This window comes from Lontra canadensis, unplaced genomic scaffold (genome assembly GCF_010015895.1).
Source record: "Lontra canadensis isolate GAN:19392208 unplaced genomic scaffold, GSC_riverotter_1.0 scaffold142, whole genome shotgun sequence".
Lineage (NCBI taxonomy): Eukaryota > Metazoa > Chordata > Mammalia > Carnivora > Mustelidae > Lontra > Lontra canadensis.
Window position 1 is genome coordinate 217,082 of NW_022631136.1, and position 18,534 is coordinate 235,615.

General features: G+C 44.7%; 2 protein-coding genes and 1 pseudogene across 2 annotated transcripts; 1 reads left to right on the forward strand and 2 right to left on the reverse strand.

Moving 5' to 3' along the window:
- Positions 1–8,395: 8,395 nt before the first annotated feature.
- Positions 8,396–9,702, reverse strand: LOC116858672 (annotated as a pseudogene).
- A 7,477-nt stretch (positions 9,703–17,179) lies between these two features.
- Positions 17,180–17,715, reverse strand: LOC116858676 (histone H2B type 2-E). The gene has a single exon (XM_032843522.1). It carries the CDS (start codon positions 17,678–17,680, stop codon positions 17,300–17,302), a length of 381 nt encoding a protein of 126 aa, XP_032699413.1. The 5' UTR covers positions 17,681–17,715; the 3' UTR covers positions 17,180–17,299.
- Positions 17,716–17,982: 267 nt separating this feature from the next.
- LOC116858675 (histone H2A type 2-C) lies at positions 17,983–18,415 on the forward strand. Its single transcript, XM_032843521.1, has one exon. It carries the CDS (start codon positions 18,006–18,008, stop codon positions 18,393–18,395), a length of 390 nt encoding a protein of 129 aa, XP_032699412.1. The 5' UTR covers positions 17,983–18,005; the 3' UTR covers positions 18,396–18,415.
- The last annotated feature ends 119 nt before the right edge of the window (positions 18,416–18,534 follow it).

The following is an 18,534-nucleotide window of genomic DNA, read 5'->3' on the forward strand; positions in this document are numbered from 1 at the left end:
CCGGCTGGTTTTTTTTGTTTTGTTTTGTTTTGTTTTGTTTTTAAAGATTATTTATTTATATACTTGACAGATCACAAGTAGGCAGAGAGAGACGGGGACGCTGGCTCCCCGCCGAGCAGAGAGCCCTATGTGGGGCTCGATCCCACGATCCTGAGACCATGACCTGAGCCGAAGACAGAGCCACCCAGGCGCCCCCCCCCCCGCCCCCGGCAGGCTTTTTTAAGCCACGGGGAGTGGCGCGGCGTCGCTGTGCGCGGGCGACCTCCACATCCCAATCGGAAGTGGCCCCAAAAGGCGCGGCGTTCTTGTTGGGGAGGGAAATCGCCACCTTCGTATGGCCCGACTTCTGCCGCGTCAAGTTCTGGATTCCTGAGCTTTACCAGCGGGTTGGGTGTCAGTAATGCCCAGGCTTCTCAGATCAACCGGATTTTGCTGGTCCAAAGTCCCTGTGGGCCTGAGCGACTTTGCCAGAGGTCTTAAGTCCTTAACGTTCTCATTTCCCCCACCCAGTCCCTCTTTTTAACGCCAGTGGACCTCAAGGCAGGTAGTATGGGCAGCTCCAAGCAGAAATGAACCAGAGGACAAAGAGGGTCCGGCTTCTGCAGCCCGGCATTCAGTTCTAACAGTCCTGTGGGTTTCATCAAAAAGAGCGGCAGCCGCAGGAAGGTTCAAAGGCCGCCTTAACCAAGGCCCCTCCCCGCGATCTTTGCTTGTTGGTACTGTTACCTGCTCACGTCCGCAGCAGGAGACTCCTGTTCCTCCAGAACAACCCCAGATGCAGACAAAAAGCTTTGTGCATGTAGTGGAGGAGTTGTCCAGCGCGGGGCGCTCGTAGTTCAAGCTCTTGGGCAGTTGGAACCAATGGGAGGCACACAACCCGCTCTGCTCCTTCCCTTCCTTGGTTATATTTGGCTGCCCTAGAATCTGTGAGGGCAGAGACCAGTTTATCTCCGACGGGCGATTCGTACACCAGATGAAAGTGGAAGATTTAAGGCCTCTTGGTATCTTAGAAACGAGTAGGTTGGGGCCTTGGAAAGCCGGCACTGCGCAAGACTCAGCAGCAAGTGTGTGGGTGACCCCTCTTCTTTGAACACCACTTATTTGCACCTGGAAAAGGCCAGAGTTTGTGTTTTTGTTCACAGGTAAAACCATTACAGAGATTGGTGGAAATTCACTGAGGAGAACAGAAACTGAGGTAGAAAGACTTGAAATTTTTTTTTTGCCTTTTTGCAAGGAGTGTTGGGGCAGGGAGGGGGGTGGGAAGGAGAGAGCAATATGGATTGTAGCTCTGGTTTTCATCCCCAGACTCAGATTTTCATAGTCCCTGTTATGAGTTGAATTGTGTCTCCTGCCCTCTTCCCCAAATTCTTATGTTGAAGCTCTAACTCCTAGTACCTCAGAATATGACTGTAATTAAGGCCATATAGGACTTTTAAAGAGGCATTTAAGTTAAAATGTCATTGAGGGGGCACCTGGGTGGCCCAGTTGATTCAGCATCTGCCTTCAGCTCAGATCATGATCCCAGAGTCCTGGGGTCTGTCCCACACTGGGCTCCCTGCTGAGTGGAGAGCCTGCTTCTCCCTCTCCTGCTTCCTAAATATCATCATAACAGGCCATATTAGAAAGAGGCAAGAGGCCTCATGGGGGGAAGACAATGCAATGACAGAAGCAGAGATTGGATGCTGAGGCTAGGAGTCAAGAAATGTCAATGGCCTCTAGAAGCTGGAAGAGACAGGAACGGATTCTCCTGGAGCCTTCAGAAGGAATCAGTCCTTCTGACACGGAATGTAGTACCTTAAGACTCATTTGGGGCTCCTGACCTCGAGAACTGTAAGAGAATAAATTTGTGCTGTTTTAAGCCTCTAAATTTAGGGTAATCTGTTAAAGCAGTATTAGGAAACATCCCATCATTTCATTCATGAAAGACACCAGGTTCTTGTAATTTGGCGGGGAGGGAGTGTTAAGAGTGATGAGCAGAGCAGGAAGTGTACTTGGAGGAAAGAAGATGGCAGAGGAGAAAAAGGGGTCGGGAATGGGAGACTGTGCCCCGCAGTGAGCAGACTGGCTCCTTCATGGGCCTACCCAGCCTCCCCGACCCGCTCAGCCCTGAGTTCCTCAGGGCATCTCCATCTCCACTAGTATCCCTGAGCACCCCTAGATGGTGGTTGACCTCCCCCAGTCCTGGACCTCTGTGGGCTCCTTGACGCCATGTCCGGGCAGGAAGAACCCCAACAGGCTTCACTGGGGGCTGGCAGCAGCGGCAAGCTCTTCCCATTCTGGGGACAGCTCACACCCCAACTGCTGCTAGAAGCCAGTGAGGGCATCCGAGGGCTCCCAAACAGATCACCACAAACTTGGTAGCTGAAAATAACCGAAATTGATTCTCTCACCGTTCTGAAATCAAAGTATCAGCGGGGCCAGGCTTTCTCTAAAGCTTCTAGGGAAGAATCCTTCCCTGGCTTTCAGCTTCTAGTGGCTCCTGGCTTTCCTTGGCTTACAGCAGCAAAACTCCAGTCTCTGCCTGTGTCTTCAGATGGCCGCCTTCCCCAGGTCTTGTGTCCAACTCTCCCATTCCTTTCCCTTGTCCCACCCTAAATCCAGCGGGATTACATTAATTACATCTGCAAAGGCCCTATTTCTAAATAAGGTCATATTCTGAGCTTCCAGGTGGACATGACTTCTGGGAGGACACTGGTCAACGCCCTGCACGTGTTGGGCTCAGGGTCTCTTAGGAGGTCCTTCTGGAAGCAGGCCTTCCAGAGACTTCCCATGATTTTCCCTCTCTAAGTGTCCCTGTGCTCTCCAATTCCAAAAGTTCCTTCTATCAGTCAGTGATACATGAGTATAAACCAAGAGGAGCAGATCGCATTTTTGCTAACACTCCCTGTGTCCAAACAGTGTAGGGGTCACAAGGGAGTCTGTGTCTCCGCTTAGGGAACTCCAGGCTTCAGAGCAGTACATGGAGAGTCCTTTGGCCCTTGGCTAGTTACCTGCAGTAACCAGGAGAAAGCCCGAACTGTCTGGGCAACTAGGCAACTTTCCTCAGGAAAAGAAAAGACATGGAGCTAGAAAAAGGGCTCAGTGTTGCAGCTGGAATATTGGTAAAATAGTGACAGCAAATGTACATACCTCATATGGTTACCACAGGGATAAAATGAGATAAATACAGTCCATCCAAAGTACTTAGGGCAGAATCTCAACATGGCAATACCTCAATAAATTATTAGTCATTTCATTATGATAAACACTAATTAATACAAGTCCTAGATCTTTACCTTGGGAAACTCACAATCACTATGTAGAAAGACTAACACTCAGGAAACAATTGGTACATTATATAATCTCTAGATCAGTAGCATCTAGACTTTCTTCTAGACTGTGACCCAGAAAACAAGAATACTTGGGTTCCTGGGTGTCTCATGACTTACAAAAGCCTTTCCTTTATATCCTCTCATTTGATTCCACAAGAACCCTGGGAAGGAGGTAGGGCTTTTCAGTCCTGTTTTACAGATAGGGAAATTTCTGGCGAATGTAAGACCCTTGGGGTTACGGGTCACCCAGGTAAAAAGTGGCCAGGATGGAATTTGAGCCTAGGTTTCGTGTTTTACTTTTCTTTTGTATTTGGGTCAGGATTTCAGAGGAAGGTGATACACACATGGATACAAATATCATCAATATTTGTACTGTAGGGAAGAGAAAATAATTTTCCCTCTATCCTTCTGCCTTCTTAGCTGAGACTCCTATAATAAAAGACAGATTAACAAGAGAAAATCAAACAGAAGTTTATTAATATGCATACCTCATGGATACATGGGAGATGCCCGAGAAAAAATAAGTAACTGCTCGAGGTGGTTTGGAATTCAAACATAAATACCATCTTAATAGTGAAAGGAGAGGAGGCCTGGAGGCCTCTTAGTGGAGAGTAAATGCCTTTTAGGAAAGATGAACAGGCCCTTAGAAGAATTCAAGGGAGGTATGATAGTTTCTGACAAAGTTTGCCTGGCTGTGGGGTCCAGTTCTCCTGTGATAAGGGGCAGTCTTCTCTGTTTGATGAAATTCCCAGGGAAGGGATTTGTGACAACTGAGTTCCTTTTCTGCCTTTCGGCAGGTGTGGTTAGAGAAAGTCTGTCCTTGCATTTGCTGTTTTTCAAGTGCCTACAGATCAAAATAGTCAATATGCCAAAGTAGCACCAATAGGTTCTGTGATGCTTCAGTACAGTAGAACAGACCTCTCTTGACCTCAACTCACAGTACGAAATACATTTTCCATTGCCTATATTCTTTTTTTTTTAAAAAGATTTTATTTATTTATTTGACAGACAGAGATCACAAGCTGGCAGAGAGGCAGGCAGAGGGGGAGGGGGAAGCAGGCCCCCTGCTGAGCAGAGAGCCCCATGTGGGTCTTGATCCCAGGACCCTGAGATCATGACCTGAGCCAAAGGCAGATGCTTAATTCACTGAGCCACCCAGGCGCCATTGCCTATATTCTCTTTTTTTTTTTTTTTTTAAGATTTTATTTATTCATTTGACAGAGATCACAAGTAGGCAGAGAGAGGCAGGCAGAGAGAGAGAGGAGGAAGCAGGCTCCCGGCGGAGCAGAGAGCCCGATGTGGGGCTCGATCCCACGACACTGGGATCATGACCTGAGCCGAAGGCAGAGGCTTTAACCCACTGAGCCACCCAGGCGCCCCTGCCTATATTCTTAATATAAATTGCAACGCGTTGCACAAAATGATACTTCTTGTTTGCAATATACTCTGTATTATGCTTCTTAAAAAAGGGAAAAGGAAAAAGGTGATCTCTATCAAGTAAATCGATTTCATAACCCACTAACGGGTATACTTAGGAAAACACTGTCCAGAGGAAACTACGAAGAATAAAGTCAAAATCATCTTACTTATTGTTAAAGTCTTAATATTTCTCTGAACAGGCCACCTGAACCTCTCTGTGCTTGCATACAACCCATGCCTGACTCTGTAGGGAGGTGATACCCACCTCAGCAGCTACAGTGGAAGCCATATTGCGGCAGGTGACAAGGGGAGATGCAGGTTGAGCTCTGTGGGAGCTGAGAGGGAAAGGGTCATTCCAGCTGAGCAAATAAGGATGGTGATAGTTTGAGCTGGGTTCTAAAGAATATTTAAGATTTGAGACATGCCAGACTGGGGGCAAGGGGAAGGTGGTGTACTCCAGGCAGAAGAGACAGGAAAAACAAAGACGGAAGAACTGTTGTGGGGCCACATGTAGCTTGGGCAAAGGACAGTGATGAGAAGGGAGCTTTTAGGGCCAGCTGCCTGGCTCAGTCAGTGGAACATGAGACAAAATCTTCTCTTTCTTAATTTTTTTTTTTTTTAAGATTTAGTATTTATTAGAGAGAGACAGAAAAAGAAAGCAGGGGGAGGGGCAGAGGGAGAGAGGGAATCCTGAAGCAGAGCCCCAGGTGGGGCTTGATACCAGAATCCTGAGATCACGACCTGAGCCAAAATCAAGAGTTGGCTGCTTCACTAACTGAGCCACCTAGGCGCCCCCCTGAGCATGTGACTCTTGATTTCGGGGTTGTGAGTTTGAACCCCATGTTGGGTACAGATTTACTTAAAAAAAAAATCTTGGGGAAAAAAAAGGTGAGATTTTAGTACTGGAGACTCAATGCCAAACTAGGGAGAGGCTAGGTTTTATTCTAGAAACAATGGTGGAGCAAAGGATAGGGATAGGCAATATACAGGAGAACAAACACAAAAGCTATCAAACTCATGTAAAGATGTTTGAACTCATTAACAATTAAAGGAACAAAAATGAAAACAATGAGATATCACTTAACACCAGAGAGAGGGGAAAAACTCAGAGAGTTGGATGATGCAAGGGTTGGCCTGGAAGTGGGCTCAGAGGAGGACTGATGCCATGAAAATAAATAAATAAATAAAATCTTTAAAAAAATAGATAGATGGGTGGCTCAGTCAGTTGAGCATCCTACTCTTGATTTTGGCTCAGGTCATGATCTCAGGCCTCGGAAAGGCCAATTCTTAAAACAAGGTTAGAGCAGGGGGAAAGTGAAACAGAATATGGTATAAAACATGACCCAGGGTGTCTGGGTGGCTCAGTGGGTTAAAGTTTCTGCCTTCGGCTCAGGTCATGATCCCAGGGTCCTGGGATCAAGCCCCACATCTGGCTCTCTGCTCGACAGGGAGCCTGCTTCCTCCCCTCTCTCTCTCTGCCTGCCTCTCTGCCTACTTGTGATCTCTATCTGTCAAATCACGACCGCACTTAGGTATATTCTCAGAAAGTAGAAATTAACTAGAACCAAGAAAATAAAAACACGTTCTGCTGTTCATCAGGCTGGGAAAACAGAGATCTAGCGAGCCAAAGAATTAGCAGGAGACATCTCTCCCAAGGACATGCTGCAGCTAGAGCATGTCCTTCTTTGAGGGATCACTGCTTCTCTTATTCCCTGAGAAACCTGTTCTAAAAATCATGGACAACCAGAACCTTCGCTGTTTGAAAGCACATCAGCAAGAATGAAACATCCTCCTTCCTGCTGAGGGGACCCAAATCACTTTGACACAGAGCATCAGCCTTGATCTTAGACCAGGCACGAAAACTACAATAAGAGGTTTCTAAACACAACATTCCACCTTTATCTTAACTTCGTGGTTTCCAAGGAAACAGGATCCTGGACGTACTTCAAAGCCTCATTCTGATGCCCCTCCTTTCACACAGCCCTGCTTTTCTTTAAGCCCATCAAAACCCTCCACTCCAGGCTTCCCCACAACCTACATTAACTCTGTGTTTTTCCTTTGGTGAGACACATCACAGTTTTTTGGTGTGTGTTCTCCCTCTTTGAAAACTAGTCCATAAACCTGGCTTGTTAGACTAAGTGGTGCTTGTAGCTTGATTAACATAGGATTTTTTTCAATTTTTAAATTTTTTTCAGCACTCCTACATTTTTGGTTATTTCTAATATTTTTAGAAATATTAGTGCTTATACGTGTTGCATCAGTGTTTTGCTTCTTTGACTTAGTCGTACAGTATAATGTCTGAAAGGAGACTCTGGCTTTTAATCCTGGCTCGGCCACTTCCCGACCCTATGACTGAACCATGTTCCTTAACTTCTCTTGTGATTCCATTTCCACGTCTGGACAATGGAAATAATGAGGATAAACTGAGTTAATCCATGCAAAGTGTTTAAAACATCGTCTGGCACCAAGGAAGAATACATAAGCCATAGAAAAAATATATATGCCCTTCTCGTTTACCTTGGCATCTACTTAGTAGTAAAGCACGTTCTGCAGCTTTTTAGTTTATGTTTTTAAATAATAGTAATAGACTCACAGGAAGTTGCCAAAATAGTACTAAGAGTTCCATGTGCTCTTCACTTAGCGTCTCCCAATGGTGACATGTTATGTATCTGTAATACAATATCAAAACCAGGCAATTGACATTGGTAGATTATGTTAACTAATATGCAGGCCTGAATTACTGCTTACAAGTTTTTTAACCTGCATTTATGTGCGTGTGTGCATGTAATTCTATGCAATTTTAGTCCCTGTACGAACTTGTGTAATGCAGTTATCTCAAAAGAACTTGCCAGCGTCTTCCCAACCACCTCCCATCTCCCCCGCATCGCCTGGAAACCATTAATCTATTCATCTCTGTAGTTGTGTTATTTCAAGAATGCCATATAGATGAAATATATAGTATGCAATGATAATTATTTTAATGCCTAGAAAGCAATACACTTTTTGCAAGGACACGGAGAGGGTAAATTAAGATTGTTGGCAAGGGAGTAAAGAATGAACATACAAAGGAAAAATAAATAAGAAAAGGGGCCAATGGTTCCACTAAATGTATTCAGCAGATATAGGAATAGAGCCTTAGATTATGTGTGATCTGCAATTTTTTTTAAAAAACATGAGTAAAGGGGTGCCTGAGTGGCTCAGTGGGTTAAGCCTCTGCCTTCAGCTCAGGTCGTGCTGGGATCGAGCCCCGCATCGGATTCTCTGCTCAGCAGGGAGCCTGCTTCCTTCTCTCTCTCTCTGCCTGCCTCTCTGCATACTTGTAGTCTCTGTCTGTCAAATAAATAAATAAAATCTTTTAAAAAAATATGAGTACAATTTAGGAGCATCAATTTATTCTGCATGTCTCAGAATAAAGATAAGAAGGTCAGAATAACCTTCCCTAAGTATTACTCTTGACTTGCCCAGTAACCCATACTAACTGTCCAGGGCTGGCTTTACATACTCTCTTCTAAATTCACACACCTCGGTGACCTAGTCCTCCTTGAAGAGCCTGACTGGCCCTCTTGGTCTGGCTGAGCACCAAATCTCCAACTGAAGCCTCATCGGCAAGGTTGACTAGTCAGGAAAATCACTTCAAAACATCTCTTTAAAAGTTATGTTCATAATTTTTTTTTTACTTTATTAAAATACTGAGTTTATTTCACATGTATATTTTTGTCTCCCCACCGTTTCCATTTGTCTGACCACCATTACTACTATGTCCTATCATAACATTCCATACATACTTAAAACCAAGCAAAGGGTGGAGTTCCATCTTTAAAAACTAAACAGGCATTTTGGACAACACATTCTTGGCAATGGAACCTGGACAACATTTATCAGACACGGTAGGGAAAGTTCTCACTCTGCATTATAAAAAGGACAGCCAGATATCAACTGTTACAGAAATGAAATAAGACGGAAAATTTTAACAAACTGTTTAAACTATTTTCTTAAAGAGACTTCCTCTACTGCCAGAGATCTTGAATAGCCTCTTGGTCAGTCATCCGGAAGCAATTCTTCACATAATTGATGAACTTGGCTTCCACTTTGGGAAGAGAACCACCTTTTTCTATACTTGCTTGCATTTTTGCTTTAATGTCTTCTACAGAACTAGATCCTTTCGGTGTCTTGGGAGTCTTTTCCTGTTTTTTTTAAAGATTCTTGACCTTTTGTTCTTGGTGTTGATGGTTTTGAGTCTTTTCCATTCTGGTTCGATTTCTGTGCATTTTTGGCTGGAGTATCTCGTATAGATTTCTTTACTGGAGACTTTTCTTCCGCTTCCTCATCATCAAAATCATCATCATCATCATCTTCGTCATCATCATCATCATCATCGTCATCTTCATCATCATCTTCATCAGCAGCAAGTTTTACTTTTTTCTGAGGAAACTTGCTACCACTTCTAGCGGCAGAACACTTTCCATATATACTAAGGAGTTTCACGTCCTCTTCCTCTTCATCTTCTGACTCTGCATCTTCCTCTACAGCTACTAAGTTCTGTCCACTAATATGCACAGGCCCTGAACCACATTTCAACCGTAAGACCACAGGTGGTGTTATTTCAAAGCCCCCAAGGGAAGCCATTGGCTGTACAGACATTTTCAAAGTTGCCAGTGTGACTTTAATTGGACTGCCTTCATAATTCATTGCCTCTGCTTCAACAATGTGCAATTCATCCTTTGCACCAGCTCCTAAACTGACCGTTCCTAAAGATAACTGGTGCTCATTTTCATCATTATCCACCTTAAAGTGATAATCCTTGTCAGCCTTTAGTTCACAACCGAAAAGATAGTTCTGGGGCCTCAGGGGGCTCATGTCCATATCCATCGAATCTTCCATGGGGTAGTGGCTCGCACTTAGGTGGGAGAGAAGGCGGACGGAGATAAACGACTACTGTTCACAGAACAGCCGCGCAGGACGGAATCACACCAGGGACTGTTCACAATTTTTTAAAAGGCGTATTGCTTTCTTTTTTTATTACGATTTTATTTATTTATTTGACAGAGAGAGAGAACAGAAACAAGGGGGAGTGGCAGGCAGAGGGAGAGGGAGAAGCAGGCTCCCCACTGAGCAGGGAGCCCGATGCGGGACTCGATCCCAGAACACTGAGATCATGACCTGATCTGGAGGCAGACGCTTAACCGACTTAGCCACCCACGTACCCCAGTGTTCACCTTTTTTTTTTTTTTAAGATTTTATTTATTTATTTGACAGAGATCACAAGTAGGCAGAGAAGCAGGCAGAGATCGAGGGGGAAGCAGGCTCCCTGCTGAGCAGAGAGCCAGATGCGGGGGCAATGTTCACCATTTTTTAAGTGATTGTATTTTTCTTGAGACTGGGACTAGGAGAGTCCCAGTCCCTGCACCAGAGGTCCACACATAAGCCCCAAGAGTGTCTGGGGTTCATTGTTGCTGTCTAGGTTGAGGGCTGGTTATCCTGTTGAAGATTTTTTAAACCGTTTTTCAGAATTAACTAAAATGAACTGAGGGTCTAGTAGCGGCCAAGTGGTAGGATAAATATTTGAAACATGTTATTTTCACCAAAAATATTCTCACAGCACTCACTGGGGCTTTTTTTTTTTTTCCTTTAAAGCCAATAACCCCACTGCCCAAATAACCTCTACTGATAATGATTTCAAGCATTGATCAAAAATTTAAATGATATTGAAAGACATAAAGAGTAAAAGCCTCCTTCTGGCCTAACCAAACTCTTCTCCTTATCGGTAGCCAGCATTATTAGTTTTATCAGGTGAAATTCCAGAAAAATGTTTCATGCATGTACACATGCCTACACACCAGTACACATGCACCATTTTTATTTACACCAAAAGGGACCCTATCACTTTCTTTTCACCTGCTAAAAGATATTTAAGTAGTCTCTAAGTGTCTACTATTAAAAATAATACTGCTTTCTCTTTTTTCAATCATTCTAGTTAAAATTGAGAAGTGCTAGAGTATCATTTTGCAGCCCCTAATGAATTAAAAGATCAAACCATTAAACATCAACAGATGTTATCTCAGAAAGGGAAGCAATCAGACATTGTGGGTTTCCTAATAGAAAGGAAAAAAAAAATAGCACCACTTACATATCAGTCTTGTCAGGGAGTGAAAAAGTGAACCTAAGTCTAGTCAGTGTTCTGCTCCCTGTACTCCATCTGTTTCTACAGGAAATGTAGAGGGACAGGAGATCCTGATAACCTACCCCACAGGGAAGCCAGTGGCAAAATCCCAATTGGAAAACTCAACAGGAAAAACAACCCAGTCTCTCCAACAAAGAAACTAGACGGAAAAAAGAGATGAATGGCAAACAGATATTAGAGTTGAAAGACATGTCAACCAACCATTGTATATAGAACTTTTTGGGTTCAGATTCAAGCAAAGCATTTCTTCAAGCTGTGACATGCAGATTAATTTTAACACCAACCGGATATTTGATGAATTGAGGAACTATTGTTAATTATTTTCGATGTGACTTACTATTGTGGTCCTTATCTTTTAGAGATACACAAAGAAATATTTATGGATGAAATAATACGGTATCTGGGATCTGCCTCAAAATGATACAGGACCGACAGTCTTAAGTTTGGTAATTGATCGAGTTGGATAACGAGTACCTTGCCCTCTCTGTATATGTTTTAATTTCTCAATTATCAAGAATTAAAAAATACAGGGATACCTGGGTGGCTCAGTCTGTTGAGTGTCTGTCTTCGGTTCCCGTCACAGTCCTAGGGTCCTGGGATCAAGCCCCACATCAGGCTCTCTGCTCAGCGAGGAGTGTACTTCTTCCTCTGTGCGCTCTCTCTCTCAATAAAGAAATAAAATATTTTTTAAAAAGAATTAAAAATACATTTTAAATAAAAAATTTACCACCCCTGCATGAATATCTTGAAGTCTTTTGTTTTGTATTTGTATATGAAAAGGGAATTATGATAGTTATTGTTATATTACCCACTAAAACATTTGCACCACATTCTTCTGCCACTAACAGTGTATAAGACTACCCCATTTCTCTAGCCCTAAGCAGCACAGGACATTAGCAAACCTCTACATTTGACCAGTTATAAATCTCACAGTCCCCTCGGAATCTCACGGTCCCCTCTGAGCACCGTGTGGCTGTTATCGGTCTGGAATGCCTGATGGGGCCATTTCTACATTCAGGGAAGCCCCGTTGCAGTGACTGGATACTCATTTGAGGATCAAGGTGCCATCGGCCCCACAAGGTACTTGAATAGACATAGAGCCTGTGGTCCCTGAGATGGGCTTTCCTGTTTTCAATGCCATTCGGCTCCTTTCTGTCTCCCAGCAGACCACCTGGTACCTAACAAATACTCAACAAATTACTGAATGAAAAAATGACATAATGAGATCATATCTAGCAATGCTTAGGAGTCAGGGAAGAGGAATGTTCTTAGAGAGTCTTTCTTACAGAACTTAATACTATCACTATCAATAGATACTTAAAAACTTTTACAAAATTAGTAAATACAGATTTCCCATCACCCATGTGAATGATGAAATGTAGTCTCCCCAGGCACAGGGACAGTCTCCCAGTTTAGGGTCACTTACTGAGAATTAAACAGAGCTGGCCGTCAGTCTTACCCTCTCTGCAGTAAATTCTGCGGTAAATTCTGATTGGACATATTGTGAGCCATGTGGACCGCGCTACGAAGCCAAATATGGTATAAGAATTACTGATAAAGTTTTACATTTTTTGTTTCATTTATTTTCTTGTGAAAGCCCAACTGAGGCAGTGAGGGAGACCACTGGAGGTTTATGAGCAGGTGGGTGATGAGATCAGCTCTGTGCTTGGAAGGCTGCGCTAGCTGTGGAACCTGGAATGGATGTGAGAGGTGTGAGCCCAGGAGAGGGGAGGTGTAACCCTAACACTTTCTCCCATTTGAACAGAATATATTTGTGTATAGGTCTCATGCCCCATCTGAGATCCTTCCCAATTGAGGGCAAAAAGTTTATTGTGTTCATCTGTGGAACTATCACGATACAAAATTGGAGTGTATTACAAAGTGGAAGAACTGGAATCCAGCTATCCATCAGCAAGTGAACAGAGGGCACCTGGGTGGCTCAGTCGGTTAAACATCTGCCTTGGGCTCAGGTCTTGGTGCCAGGGTCTCGGGATCAAGCCCGTCATCGGGCTCCCTCCCTGCTCAGTGGGGAATCTGATTCTCCCTCTGCCCCTCTCTCTGCTCATGCTCTCTCTCTGTTTCAGAAGTAAATAAATAAAATCTCTTAAAAAAAATAAAAAGGAATTTGAGTGAAAGAAGCCAGACATAGAGGATACATGCTGTAGGATTCTAGTTACATAAAACTTCAGAAGTCAAACTATCTCTAATAGCAGTGGTTATTATATATAATAACCAGTGGTTGCCTGAGGGCAGGGATGGGGGCAAAGTAGGTCATTGGTGAAGGGGGCAGAGAGAAGAATTATGAAGGGAGACTAGGAAATTCTGGGGGTGGGGTGATGCATATGTTCATTATTTTCAGTGTAGTGATGTTTTCATTGGTTTATAATGTATGTATGTCAAAACTTAGCAAATTATACTTTAAACATGCAGTTTATTGAATGCCAATTATAACTCAATAATGTTTAAAAAAAAGTACAGGTGGATATGGTAGAAAAATGAAGGAAGGAAGATAGAAAAAAGAAGGTGTCACTTGAGCTGGAAGATAGAGCTTTGGCTTGAAAGAATGCTCTGGCCAAGCCAGAAGGAAGGGGCAGTCCAGTCCAGACCTGAGCAAAATGGGCTTAGTGGAAGGTGAGCAGACTCTTTTCAGGAGAGCAGAAAACCTCCCTAACCTCACAGGGACTAGTAGGAAACAGGCTATAAAAGCAGGGAGAGGCGGATTCTGGAGAGTTTTGAATATCAAGGTTGTTTGTTGTTTTGTTTTGTTAGTTTTCTCGTTTTGTTTTGTGTTTTAGGGGCTGGTGGAGAGGGGCAGAGGGACTGGGAGACAGAGGAGAATCTTTTTTTTTTTTTTAAAGATTTTATTTATTTGACACAGAGAGATCACAGTGGACAGAGAGGCAAGCAGAGAGGAGGAAACAGGCTCCCTGCGGAGCAGAGAGCCCCATGTGGGACTCGATCCCAGGACCCTGAGATCATGACCTGAGCTGAAAGCAGCGGCTTAACGCACTGAGCCACCCAGGTGCCCGACAGAGGAGAATCTTAAGCAGGCTCTGCACTGGGCATCCCGGGCTCGATCTTACAACTCTGACATCAATGACCTGAGCAGAAATCAAGAGTCAGACACTTAACCAACCGAGCCACCCGGGCACCCCTGAATATCAAGCTTTTTTTTTTTTTTTAAGATTTTTTATTTATTTATTTGACAGAGAGAGAGAGATCACAAGTAGGCAGAGAGAGAGGGGAAGCAGGCTCCCTGCCGAGTAGAGAGCCCAATGTGGGACTCGATCCCAGGACCCTGAGATCATGACCTGAGCCGAAGGCAGAGGCTTAACCCACTGAGCCACCCAGGCACCCCGAATATCAAGCTTTTTAAAAGCATACATTGGACTGCAGTTCCATCATTCACTTCCCCACTGATCCCGGACAAGTTCACTTCTCTGAGACTCTGTTTCCTCCAACTATAAAATAAGGATGATAATAGCGGAACCTACTTTCACAGTGGTTGCGAAGATGAAATGAGGCAACGCAGGTAAAGCCCTCGGCCGAGGACCCTGGAAACAGTTAAGCGCTCAGTAAGTAGAAGTAATTATTATTATTATAACAATGACTGTTATTAACCCCAACATAAGCAAATGTATACAGATGTTTGACAGGAGGAAAAAGTGATCAAAGAGGATCTTTAGGATTAAACTCACCATCCCTAAATTAGCTCCCCTCCAGAGTTAAAATTCCAAATTCCAAATTCATCTTTTCCCCCTTCCCTGCTCTACAACTTCCTTCCTAATAAACACTATGCCCAGATGGAGCCTGAAACCAATGACCAAGACTCTCTCATACTAGTAAAGGGATTCCAGCAGGTAAGTAAGTTGAGGTATGGCCTCTGGGTTGGAGAACCAGAACCCCCCAGTCCCAACCCAGGGATTTCAGCCACCACCACTGTCACCACCATAGATTTATACACAGGATGCATCCTAAAGAGAATAAAGCAGGTGATATTCCTTCTAATTTTCATTTTAAAGCCTAAACAGTCCCCCTCCCCCACACCAAACTCCAGGGAGGGGTCCAAGGCTTCTAGAGATTGATCTTACTTTCTCAAATTCCTTAAACCCTGAACTAGGAGTTTATTCTCTGGAGCATATGAAGAGAAGCCGCTCTGTGCCTCAGTTTCCTCATCTATAAAATGGGAGATAATAATGGTGACTATTTCATGAGGTTCTTGTGAGGATTAATTATGTGTAAAGGCCTAGACCAGTTGTCTGGTCCATGGTAAGTGCTCTATAGATGTTAAACTTTTTTAAGGACTTCGTTTCTTCTGTCTTGTTTATAATGCTTCTTATTTGCGGTCATGTCTTTTTAAGTGACTAGGCCTCATAACAAGCTACTTCAGCCCCAGTGCACCTCTTGGGTAGAAGTAAGTTTGGCCAATGGCTTATAAATAGTCATCTGCCAAGTCAGAGGCAAACAGCTTTTCCACAGACCCAGCAGTAGTTTTATCTAACTTCATTTAATGAGAGAATATATCGCAGATAAAAGGAATCCAGGCAAGCTTTTAAATTAATGGGTAATTTTATTAATAACAACAGCATCTACACACATTTGAAAACACATGTAGGAAACATAAGATTAATTCAGTTTACGATAATGTTTGGAGTCCACTTGGATTCGTGAAACCCTTAGGATCAACTCCAGGACCCCTTAGCCAAAAGTAGAGTTGAATAACTGATCAGAGCATCAGTGTCTTCATCAGCAAAAATCAAGGCTTGGACAGAAGGAGTGAACATTCTGTAATTACATGAAATAAAACTAAAATGCAATTGTCTGCGCATTTAAGGATACAAAGGTGAACAATGTTAACTACATGACCGGTGAACCAATTCCTTTGCTTTTCTCAACCTCCTTTGTAAAAGAGGTTATTTGGTCTTGACTGTCTTGCAGGGACGATCTTTTCAGGGCTTCCTGATAAGTGAGAAGAGGAGTATAAATTAAAAGCTCATCTTCCATGGGGAACAGAGTATCAGGATGGAGATGGTGGGTGTCAGAAAAGGAGATGGGGAAAGGATCTTTCCAGCGACCAATACTCTGAATTTAGTGAAAATCCAAAAGAGATTATACCACCAGAAGCATAATGGGAAAACCACCACAACCACCATCTTGGTGCAGAAAAAGAATCTTAACCTAGGCCTCCTCAGAGCTAATGCCCTGAAGGGACCCTGGGCTGACTTGCCAAAGAGCTCCAAAAACATTTGTTTTCGTCTTCACATTTATCGAATGCAAATGAATGGCACACATCATCCACGGAAGCGATTAAGAAAGGGATGGGGTGGGAAAATTAATTTGACAAATTTTAATTAAGAATTTAAGTGTCCACCATGTGCCAGGCAGACTGTCGCTGATAATTTAGCAGAAAACCAGACCAACAAGTCTCTGTTAAGGGCTTGAGGAGAAAGACCATAAATAAGAAACGAACCGGACAATTTCTGACAGCTGCTAGGAGGAAGAGAAAACAATGAGATCAGATGATAGGCAGGAACGAGACGCAAATTCCTGAGTGGGACGTGGAAAGGTCTCTGAGAGGTGACTTTTTGAGCCCAGCCCTAAATGACCAGCGCCTTGCAGTGACGCAAGGCCGGGGCGTTCCGAGACTAGAGAATTAAATGCAAAAACGATCCACAAACCGAGAAATAATTGGGATGTCAAAGCCCCAAAGCAAGCGTCGGAAACCAGAATCTACGCATTCCGGAGAGGGCGCGCGATTTTGAATATTCATGTCGTCCAATCAGGGAAAGGCTAAGACCAGGCAGCGCAGGCTCCACCCTCAGTGTCCCGACCGCTGGTATCCACCGGAGGCCACACAGCAGGGCAGAAGTGGTGACTGGACGCCCGCAGCTGCCAAACGCTCGGGAGAATTCTTCAAGGGTCTGACGCAATGTTCTCGGGACCTGGGTTTAGTTGTCCTGGGGCCCTCCTTAAAAGTGAGGATGACCGAAACCACTCGTTTCGTTTTAGAACACCGATGAAACGTGCACCCAACAGAGTCACCAGGACACAACAGTCTGGGGATGGAAGTTGAGAAGCGGATTTTCAATATTCTAATTCGAAAAGGACTTGTAAGAAAACTAAGCCCCACAGTTACGGGGTTAAGACGCGCCCCAGATTAAAAAGCAAAGCCAGTCACGCGCCAAGGATCTCAAGTAGGAAAGGCTTAAAAAGCTACGTGTACCATCTTCCAGGATCTTTCACAAGTAGAATAACTTACTTTGTGAGAGCAAGTGAGGGAAAATAAGTGAACAAAGCTCTTTTCTGGTGATTAGGTGGGTGGCTCTGAAAAGAGCCTTTGGAGTCAAGCGGCCGGCGACTCATGCGAGCGCCGTGTCCCGGCAGGGACTCACTTGGAGCTGGTGTACTTGGTGACCGCCTTGGTGCCCTCGGACACGGCGTGCTTGGCCAGCTCGCCCGGCAGCAGCAGGCGCACGGCCGTCTGGATCTCCCGCGACGTGATGGTGGAGCGCTTGTTGTAATGCGCCAGGCGGGAGGCCTCGCCGGCGATGCGCTCGAAGATGTCGTTGACGAAGGAGTTCATGATGCCCATGGCCTTGGAGGAGATGCCGGTGTCCGGGTGCACCTGCTTGAGCACCTTGTACACGTAGATGGAGTAACTCTCCTTGCGGCTGCGCTTGCGCTTCTTGCCGTCTTTCTTCTGGGCTTTGGTGACAGCCTTTTTCGAGCCCTTCTTGGGCGCGGGAGCAGATTTTGCCGGCTCAGGCATTATAAAACACCAAACGCCTTAGCAAAGAAAAGAAGTGCGAGAATGGGCGGGCCTGATCCTTTTATAACCACCGTATGCAAATTAGGGCTCCAAAAGCCCTTCGTTTCCATTGGACCTTGTAGGAACCTTGCGTTATCAGCAATGGCTACGTAACAACACCTACTCTTGGCCTCATTGGCCAGTTCTGGAGCCAATTTAGGACCAATGAAAAGCTCGTTCATGACCCCACCCCTAGCAAAGCTTATAAAGGCTTTTCAACCGTAGACATTTCAATTGTTTTGTTGTGAGGTTCTGTTCTTTGGGTGTTTTAGCCTCACTGTCAATCATGTCTGGTCGTGGCAAGCAAGGAGGCAAGGCCCGCGCCAAGGCCAAGTCGCGGTCGTCCCGCGCCGGCCTGCAGTTCCCGGTGGGCCGAGTGCACCGGCTGCTGCGCAAGGGCAACTACGCCGAGCGGGTGGGGGCCGGCGCGCCGGTGTACATGGCGGCGGTGCTGGAGTACCTGACGGCGGAGATTCTGGAGCTGGCGGGGAACGCGGCCCGAGACAACAAGAAGACGCGCATCATTCCCCGCCACCTCCAGCTGGCCATCCGCAACGACGAGGAGCTCAACAAGCTGTTGGGCAAAGTAACCATTGCCCAGGGCGGCGTCCTGCCCAACATCCAGGCTGTTCTCTTACCAAAGAAAACTGAAAGCCACAAAGCCAAAAGTAAATAAAACCCTGACAAGCCAAAGACCAAAGGCTCTTTTTAGAGCCACCCAAGTTATCAAAAAAAGAGCTAGTGCGCTATTTCGTTATCAGCCCCTCCGTTGACGTTTTGGTGGCTCTTAAAAGAGCCTTTGGGGTTAGTGGGGA

Bases quoted from the DNA above. Each gene is read 5' to 3' on its own strand.
- LOC116858676 (XM_032843522.1), bottom strand. From the start codon at position 17,680: ATGCCTGAGCCGGCAAAATCTGCTCCCGCGCCCAAGAAGGGCTCGAAA.
- LOC116858675 (XM_032843521.1), top strand. From the start codon at position 18,006: ATGTCTGGTCGTGGCAAGCAAGGAGGCAAGGCCCGCGCCAAGGCCAAG.